Here is a 9,993-nt window from a genome sequence, read left to right on the forward strand (position 1 = left end):
TGCTCTAGTAGCTGGCTATTCAGCCATCAGGTGGACTAAAGCTATTCTTTTATTGATGTTTCTGCAGGTGTCAGTAACCTTGGAGACTTCAGAAATCATAAGCCAACACTTTGTGCATCCATCACGGAGGAGCTCACAGACAATCACAAAGGTAATCACTTATTTCTTCGTGTGACTGGAAGCTGTCATCAGTTACGTAAGGTCAAGGAACATATTAGCTAGGAATGTCAATTAAAGGGTTTCCTGTTAGGTTGCAAGAGGAAGCACTTTAATATTCTCACCCTTTTCTGCATTTGGGGTTGGTTGAGGGTGGTATACTGCATGATGGGTGTGCATGAGCTCTTGTGAAGATGAATATTTGTGTAGGTTATGATACTGTGATTTTTATATATATTCTTGTGAAGAAGTGACTAAAACTAAGTACATGGACATTGTAGCCTTGCACAGAACAGGAGTCATAATTTGCCTGGTGAACCTAAACTATAATCTTAAAAAACATTAGTTCTTCCAGTCCAGTCATAGATGGGTTGGAGCAAGTTGACCTTTTTAACCTAACGTAATTCAGGTAGTTTAAAGTTTCTAAAAATGCAATAAACTGGGCACGAGAATGTGATGATTTCTGATAAATCCAATATATTTTTACTTTTCTTCTTCCAGCCTGTAGGACTGTCTCCAAGTCATGATGCAACCATAATTGTGATTACATTGTGAGCATGCAATAATAGAATTGTATGTGCATACATTAACATTACTTATCCAAGAAATAGATTTTTAAGGCTATATTAGTTAATGAACAAAATAACATTAGTAATATATTTATCAAGTTCTATAAATCAATATCTACAAGAGATAAATACTTAGTCAAGGGATCATATAGTAAATGCTTCCGCTAGTCATTTAAAATTGCACTAGATTTTAATTTCTTGATCTCATATACATTTTCCACATCTTTGATGTATCTATAATACATTATAAATTTTATATACTTTGTAGAAATATAACGAGTATCCATTATCTGAACATCTATAAGTATTGAGTATGTATTGGCTTCAAGCACACCCCCTTGATTGAATTATTTTTGCAACATAGATTGTCCACGAACCTCCTTGACCACTTACACCCCTCTATCCTTCGACAATCTTGACAACCTTGTGCTTCTCCACAACCACTAGGCATAGCGCAGACTACTCACCACTTAAAAAACAATCTGATAAAGAAATTTAGTAACTACAGGAAAACAACTCATAGGTATTGCAAATTTTTTTACTATAATATATGGTGGATGAAGGACAGTCACTCAATGGGAAGGCTAGAAAGAAATCGACTGAGGACATTTCTCATTTTGTCTTTCATGACCAAATGTTCTGATGATGTGGCCAACTCATAATCAAGTTCCTGACATACATGAGTAATAAAAATATAATGTCCTGAAATTTACTTCTCACCCTTCTTAAGAAAAATAATCATGATAAATCGGATGGATGTTTGCATATTTGTCTTTATATTTATCCCAACAATCTCAGATGTTAGAAGAAGCTTGTAACCATTTTATCAAGAAGTCGTAATAGTTTCTTCATATGAATGAAGACAAGCCCATGAATATAAAATTTCTTGTTAGACTGATCGCATAATACCTTATACTCAAAAGCTCCATCCTAAGTGAAGAAGCTCATAGAACCTTGGCAAATTCATTGACTGTTTATCCAGTATACTAGTTGTTACCCGTGCGATGCATGAGATTAAATTAGTAATCTTGTATATATTAGACTTTTGGGTAAAAAGAGAGGTAAAAATAATATTTTTGGAAATAGAGAACAAAATAAAGGAAAAATTACTTCTAGGCCCCAAATTTATATTTTTAATGTGCCCGAGCCCTCCTACTTTTTTTAATGTTCTTTAGCCCCTCCTTTTTGAAAAAAATATGTCTAAGTCCCTCCATCACTCCTCCATCATGATTCCAGCTCATTTCATCAGTTGATTAGACATGCCAGCTCATGATTAGACATATCAGCTGACTTAAATCCCGAATTTACCCTCCTCTTTCTCATGTCAGTGGATGTTAACTCTTTTCTGTAACATGTTAACTCTTTTCTATAACATGTTAACTCTTTTTTGTAACATGTTAACTCTTTTCTGTAACATGTTAACTCTTTTCTGTAAAATGTTAACTTTTTTCCGTAACATGTTAACTCTTACAGATAACATGTTAATTCTTACAGCTAACATGTTAACTCTTACAGCTAACATATTAACTCTAACAGCTAATATGTTAACTCTTACAGCTAACATGTTACCTGTAAGAGTTAACATGTTACAGAAAAGAGTTAACATTTTACAGAAAAGAGTTAACGGGGAGGGAGGCGGGGGAGGAGAAGGAGGTGTAGGGGGAGGGGAGGGAGGCGGGGCGGGGGCAGAGGGGGAACGGAGGAGGAGGAGGGGGGTGTAGGGGAGGGTAAAATGGGAATTGTGTATGGAGTTTGCATGGGAACTTAGGGAGGGGCTTTTAATAATTTTTTCAAAAAGGGGGGGCTACAGCACATGTTTGAAAGTTGGGGGGCTAAGGCACATTGAAAATATAAATTTGGGGCCTTGAAACAATTTTTCCCAAAATAAATGATATAATATGAAATTGAAAGATGAAGAATAGGGATGTCCAAGATATGAAGATAGTGGATTAAGATGAGACGGTGGAAAAATGATTATTAATTATTACTTGTTACAGCTCTTAGAATTTGCCAAGTGGCAAAAACATGCAACAGGTTGTTACTTTAATAGTATAGTATGGATGGGTAGACGGAATGGAAGAAAGAAAATCTGAACCCTAGCTCTGGTACTGTGTAACTTCTAGGGTTTGAGATGAGGAGAGGTGAAATTTCTAAGATCTCATTGTAAGTCCTGTTTTTGTGAATATATATCAAATTAAATTACTGAATGTCAAACACAATCAAAAAAATATATCCTGCAGTAATCAACACAGTGAAGCATAAATTTGCTACTACTATACTTTGTGCTATGGTGAATATTTACATCAATGTTTTTGTTAATATGCAGGTACAGAGTGATCATCATAAGGTTGTCGCTGACATAGCCCAAACAAGCTTCCTTTTCTCAATTCCAATGGATGGACCCATGTCCTTTTCCACACCATATGTTACTGTTCAGTGGGCTCTTCGATTCGAATTCTTCACTACCCCTAAACATGTGGACTTGAAAAGGTAATGTTCTAGAGAAAGAATCGCATTTGATCATTTTTTTTAAAAGACGGTTCTAGGATTCTGCTTAAGTAGGAGTGACAGAAGGAAAAAGACAACCCTGTAATAGATCAAGGGAGGAAACTACTGATCAAAAGATTCACGGATTATGTTTCTTAGCCTGAAAACTCTGCTTTGCAGAAACATTAAAATAGTGATTCCTTTGTTGGCTTTGAAATAGGATCGGCTCAAGTACAACCTGTAAGCTTTTTGTACAAACCTGAAAACAAAGCTTCTTTCACTGATTTTGGAGAAAACCGAACACCAAAAAACACACAGGACTTTGCTGCAGGGAATTTTTTAGTCTCTGCTCCTGCACTTGCTATTGGCCGAAAACAGAGCCTGCAGGAAATCTTTGTAATCTCAGTTTTGCTGACGAATAAAGAGAAACCACAGATGAAGACAGGGGAGCCGAAAACTTTCGGTGAAGGAGTTCCAGTTTTTTTATTTACGTTCTACTAACTAGTATTCTACTCTAACTAGAATTCTATCTACTATCTTGAACTCAACTACCAATCCGGACTGATTAACAACTCACATTCTCCCCCTTAATCTGGACGAGATTCCAAGTCCCTTACTCCTAGCAGTTCTCGCATCTCGATGAACTTCACCCTTGCTAGTGCCTTCGTGAGAATATCCGCTCGCTGCTCGCTCGTGCTCACGAACTCCACTTTAATCTGTCCTCGCTCAACACACTCACGAATGAAGTGAAAACGTGTGTCGATATGCTTGCTTCTTCCATGGAAAACTGGATTCTTCATCAAGGCAATCGCGGACTTGTTGTCGACGAAGAGTGTGACCGGCTTGGGCTCACTCCCAATCACCTCGCTGATTAAACTCCTCAACCACAAGCCTTGGCACGCTGTTGCAGTTGCCGTCATAAATTCTGCCTCGCAGGATGATAATACCACTGTCTTCTGCTTCTGTGATGTCCAAGTGACCAAACTGTCACCTAGATAAAATGCCATGTCGCCTGTGCTGCGCCTGTCATCAACATCTCCCGCAAGATCACTGTCAGTGAATCCCACCAACTCTTCATTGCCTCGACCTCGTTTGTACACCAATCCGTAGGACATAGTACCCTTCACGTACCTCAAAATATGCTTGACAACCTGTCGATGCAAAACTGTAGGGTGCTCCATGTACCTACTCACAATCCCCACGGCATATGTGATATCGGGTCGGGTGTGAGTTAGATACCTCAAAGATCCGATAATGCGTCTATACTCTGTCACGTCCACCGGTGTTCCTTCAGAATCCTTTCCAAGCTTTAGCTTTGTTTCCATAGGATATTGTGTTGGGTTGCAATCCATCATGCCGAATTGACCCAAAACTTTCTTCGCATAGGCCGCCTGCCTTAATGCAATACAATCATCTCGCTGATCCACATCGATACCAAGATAATAGGAAAGTAACCCAAGGTCACTCATCTCGAACTCCTTCATCATTTGTTGCTTGAAAAACTTTATCTCATCCGCCCTCGAGCCCGTAACGATCAAGTCATCCACGTACACGCCAACAATGAGTGTATCCCCTCTGTTACTCCTTGTGTATACCGCCTGCTCCTGAGTGCATCTTGCAAATCCGATGCCCTTCATGCACTTGTCGAGGTGTGTGTTCCATGCTCGAGGTGCTTGGCGTAGACCGTAGAGTGCCTTTGAAAGCTTGTAGACCCTGTGCTCTTGATTCTTCACAACGAACCCTTCAGGTTGAACCACATACACTTCTTCCTGGAGATCACCATTTAGGAATGTCGACTTCACATCCAGATGGTGCACCTCCCACCCATTCTGTGCTGATATGGCGAGGATTATTCTGATGGTATCAAGCCTCGCCACAGGTGCAAACACCTCATCGAAGTCCACGCCTTGCTGCTGGACGTACCCTTTTGCTACAAGTCTTGCTTTGTACTTGAGAATGTTGCCTTCATTGTCCTTCTTCAGCTTGTACACCCATTTGAGACCAATGGGTTTAGAACCTCGCGGTAGCTCCGTGAGTATCCAAGTCTTGTTCTTCTCGATGGCCTCCATTTCCTTCTCCATGGCAGTCCGCCATTCTTGATCTGATGCGGCCTCGAGATAGTTCGCAGGTTCGGAACAACTCCTCTGCAGGGAGATCAATCACCTCCGTCTCTGCATAGATGTCCGCAAGGGATCGATAGCGTACAGGAGTCATCACTGCAGCTTCAGGAGGTCCGGACAGTTCCAATGCAGTGGGGCTTGCTACTTCTGCAGCAGATCCTGAACCTGCAGCAGACTGTGGACTGTCTCGGCCAGCTGTAGGTTGTTTTGTTCGGTCTGAAAACTGCCCAGATTGGCCTCTCGTCGGCTCCAATACGGCGGGGATCGCTGCTGCAATGACTGTACTCGGACCAGCACCAGTTTGTGGGCTGTTCTGGCCGGCTGCTGGCAGTCCAAACTGGACTTCCTGCTGTCCAGAAAACCGGACTGCCTGCTGTCCAGTTTGGACTGCAGGCGATGCACCGGCTGCTGCGCCGGCTGCTGTGCCGCCCGCTGTTGAGTCCCCTTCCGCTGCGAACTCTACCCAGCTGAGTGGTTCTACGTCTCCATCTGCGCTCCATTGCCATTCTTTTCCTTCCTCGAACACGACATCCCTGCTGACACGTATTTTGCTATGTTGAGGGTCGTAGAGGCGATGCGCTTTGCTTCCTTCCTCTACCCCAATATACACCATTGGCGTGCTCCGGTCGTCGAGTTTCTTGTGTGAAGGACCTGCAATCTTCACATGCGCCATACATCCAAAAACTCTCAAGTGTTCTAGGTGGGGTTTCTTACCAAACCAAGCTTCGTAGGGTGTGTGGTCGTGCAACGCCTTGGTTGGTAGTCGGTTGAGGATGTACACCGCGTGCCTCACCGCTTCACCCCACATAGTTCCAGGCATATGCATGCTCTTAAGTAGGCTTCTCGCCATGTCCATCACCGTGCGGTTACGCCTCTCCACTACACCGTTTTGCTGCGGGGTGTACGGTGCAGTGAGATGACGTTTGATGCCGTAGTCTTCACACAGTTTTGTGAACTCCTTTGACAAGAATTCGCCACCACGATCCGTCCTCAATGTCTTCACCTTGTGGTCACATGCATTCTCAACCTCTGTTTTGAACTTCTTGAAGGTTTCACAAGCTTGACTCTTGGCCTTCAACATGTATACCCACATCCATCGGCTGAAATCATCAACGATAAGAAGGAAGTAGTTGTTCCCAGCAAGTGTAGATGGGGTGATAGGACCACACTCTTTTCAGTCATCATCTTGAGGGCGAAGAAATTGACATGCCCAAGGCGAGCATGCCATAACCAAGCTGGATCGTTAATGTTCGCCATCAAACACGCCGGCTTGCAAGTCTTTAACTCTATCCTGTACAATCGGTTAGTTGAACGTGTCACCCTCATCAAGAGAGCACCGTTCCTATCAAACACCCTCAGGAACTCGTCAGCAATAACAACCTTACTCCCATCTTCAGTCATCTGACCAAGGCTAATAATGTTAGATTTCAAACTTGGAATATAATATACCTCAGGTAGTAGCCTTTGATCGCCGTTGTTGCACTGAAAGAGGATAGAGCCTTTCCCCTTGATCTCTACCGCGGATCCATCACCAAACTTGACGGTTCCCTTGATGTTCTCGTCGAGCTCCTTGAACTTGTCTCGGTGGCCGGTCATGTGATTGCTAGCTCCGTTGTCGAGGTACCAAACGTCGTTGGCAATTTGTGCCTCCCCCGCTATAAGTAAATCCGGCATCACCTTCTCCTCATTAAGCAAAATAACACTTGACGATTCCTCTAACATAGTCATCATCAAGGTTGGCTCCTCGTCATATGCACGGGTGAGATGAGCCTCCTGTTCATGGTTGCGGCGTTGCTTTTGACACTCCGACTGAAAGTGCCCGTATACTCCGCAATTGAAGCATTTAATGTTGGACTTGTCTCGACCACCGCTTGTGCTACTCTCCCCCTCCTGGCGAGCTGCACCTCCATGGCCGAAACCACCTCCTGGACGTCCTCCTCTGCCGCCGAAGCCGCCTCGGCCTGCCTGGCCGCCGTGCTCCCCTCCGCGGCCTGCTTGGGCAGCGTGGTGCTGCTGCCCGCTGCCGTGGTACTGCTGTCCGCCTCGGCCTCTTTGGCCACGGCCACGCCCACGACCGGCCCCGCGACCTCGTCCTCGACCGCTGCCATCATTGGTTGTAGGTGTTGAGAGGAAGCCTCCGCCGTTCTTCTTGCTCCTTGCTTGCCACTCCGCATGCGTCAACAATAGGTGATCGTCGACGTTGTTTCGAAAAACACGTGCCCTCTCCTCGTGGGCTTTGAGACGCCCGATCGCCTCCTCGAGTGTCATGTCGTCGATGTCCCCGAACTGTTCAATCGTGGAGACGATGGTAAGGAATCTCTCCGGTACCGCCCGAAGTAGCTTTCTGACGACGTAGTTCTCCTCCATCTCGCCGCCTAAAGCTCGGATCTTGTTGACGACTCCTGTCAACTTCGTCGAAAAATCGTCGACGTTGTCATTCTCCTTCATCCGGAGAAGTTCGAACTCGGACTTCAAGGTCTGCACCTTCGCGTTCCTCACACGATCCGCTCCTAGGTGCATAGTTTTCCACGTCTCCCATGCCTCTTTTGCCGTTTGCTTCTCTGCGATCACCATCAAAGTCTCTTCAGGAATTCCCTGGTAGATGGCCGCCAACGCCATCTGATCCTTCCTGTGTTCCACGGACGCGCCTGCCGCGGGCTCAATGGCATCCCACACGTCTTGAGCCTTCATGTAGACTTTCATCTTGATTGCCCATGAAGCATAGTTGTCCCTCGATAACGTCGGGTATTGAAGAGTGAGCGAACCCACCTTGGTCGTCATCTTCTCCGAACTCGTCATCTCTTCAGATCTTGGTTGGTACTTAGGCATACACCGCTCTGATACCACTTGTTGGCTTTGAAATAGGATCGGCTCAAGTACAACCTGTAAGCTTTTTGTACAAACCTGAAAACAAAGCTTCTTTCACTGATTTTGGAGAAAACCGAACACCAAAAAACACACAGGACTTTGCTGCAGGGAATTTTTTAGTCTCTGCTCCTGCACTTGCTATTGGCCGAAAATAGAGCCTGCAGGAAATCTTTGTAATCTCAGTTTTGCTGACGAATAAAGAGAAACCACAGATGAAGACATGGGAGCCGAAAACTTTCGGTGAAGGAGTTCCAGTTTTTTTATTTACGTTCTACTAACTAGTATTCTACTCTAACTAGAATTCTATCTACTATCTTGAACTCAACTACCAATCCGGACTGATTAACAACTCACATCCTTCGTGCAAATTTAGCTTACCATTCAAAGTGGCAGGTATGAGCATCCGCTTCTTATTGTGGAGAGGGAAAAGGGGGATTGGGTTCTTCCAATTACTGTGTTTGCACCCTCACCACGCTCCAACGCAGCGCACTTGAAGAGTGAGAATCTATCTCTTGGAAGCTTGTGGATACGGACATGAAGGTTAAGGTTAGCTGCAACTTATTCAAGTCCACAAGCCAAAGTTACATGCTTTTCTTTGACTATGACTGTTTTTTCTGATTACTTATAGGTTTCTATCCATATTATATACTTTGTTTGCAGTATCACTTAGTTTAAATGCAATGGGCATCCTTAACCAAAAAAATTGTACAGTTAAATTTGGTTGTCCAAGCAGGCTGTATCTGTCAGTTTTTAAATAATGACTATGGTTGTTTTTATCTTTTGCCCTTGTATGCTTAAAAAATTTGAAATTTTCCAATAAAATTTTATTTTTGTGAGGGTTCACAATCTTCTATGGTTCACTAGAGACCCACTTGACCATGTTCATCCATAACAATGCCAATGTAGCTGTAATTACTTTTTTTTTTTCATGAAATATCGAGTTTACTATCATTTGATGAGCTTATTTATAATTTCCATGTTTGATTTGTGGCATGATAAGCGTTCATCAAAGGAAGCTTGCTCCTTTCGAGTCTGTAAGATGGCACTTCTTTGAAGAACAGGGAGACACTTCTTCCTGTATTATGCAACCAACCCAGGCTCTCATCACAAGCAAGTGCTATTATCGACACTTTTCATGGAGGAATGCTTATGTTTGATTCAATCTTCCTTTTTTCTCAGGAAGAAGACCACGTTACCACGTTACGTAAGCTTTCCTCTGTCAAATGAACTGCAATTGAAGTTTCTCTTTCCATTGCTATCCTTTTCACGGTTCCTCAAGAATGGTGAGATTATTTTTTATAAATCTTCAGCAGTTATGATCAGAGCCCTTCCGTTTTCTCTGTACTCAAAGTATTTGGCATTAGGTTTTTGAGAATAAAACTAACATTATCATGTTCCATTCAACCATCCCTCTGGCATATACCGGATTGAACTTCCTCTTGATGTTCCGTAACAGTATACTTGTGGTGATACTTGTTTCACGCACCCTCTTTACCATTCCGAATTCTGGTGTTGCTTGTAGAACAGGATTAATCTTCATCCCAAGCTTAATTTGTATATATATATATATATATACACGCGCGCGCGCGTACGGATTTCATGTGGATAAAGCATTTGGAGGTGAATCTATACCATTCTCGGTGCCGACCCGACTTGGGTTTAATTATGAATATTTCTTTTTTTAGCAAAAAATAAATGCGCTTCGGGCAACCAGGTATTCATTCGAAGTCTAAATTATGTATATCTTTATGTTTGCAATGTTGTCCTGTATGATGTTTACCATTGTACAACGC

General features: G+C 43.2%; 1 protein-coding gene across 8 annotated transcripts in view; it reads left to right on the forward strand.

Moving 5' to 3' along the window:
- LOC109843624 overlaps positions 1–9,993 on the forward strand; it is a 40,435-nt gene that overhangs the window by 28,090 nt on the left and 2,352 nt on the right. For 2 of the 8 annotated variants that reach the window (XR_002247738.1, XR_002247737.1), the window contains 4 exons: positions 68–151; positions 3,052–3,215; positions 8,594–8,746; positions 9,201–9,483. Coding sequence is in view for 1 of the 8 variants with exons in the window: in XM_020412574.1 (XP_020268163.1) it covers positions 68–151; positions 3,052–3,215; positions 8,594–8,738 (393 nt within the window). In the remaining 7 variants the exon portion in view is untranslated. The remainder of the gene's footprint in view (positions 1–67; positions 152–3,051; positions 3,216–8,593; positions 8,747–9,200; positions 9,484–9,993) is intronic. The other 6 variants (XR_002247739.1, XR_002247740.1, XR_002247741.1 and 3 more) reach the window with 6 other exon arrangements.

This window comes from Asparagus officinalis, chromosome 5 (genome assembly GCF_001876935.1).
Source record: "Asparagus officinalis chromosome 5, Aspof.V1, whole genome shotgun sequence".
NCBI lineage: Eukaryota > Viridiplantae > Streptophyta > Magnoliopsida > Asparagales > Asparagaceae > Asparagus > Asparagus officinalis.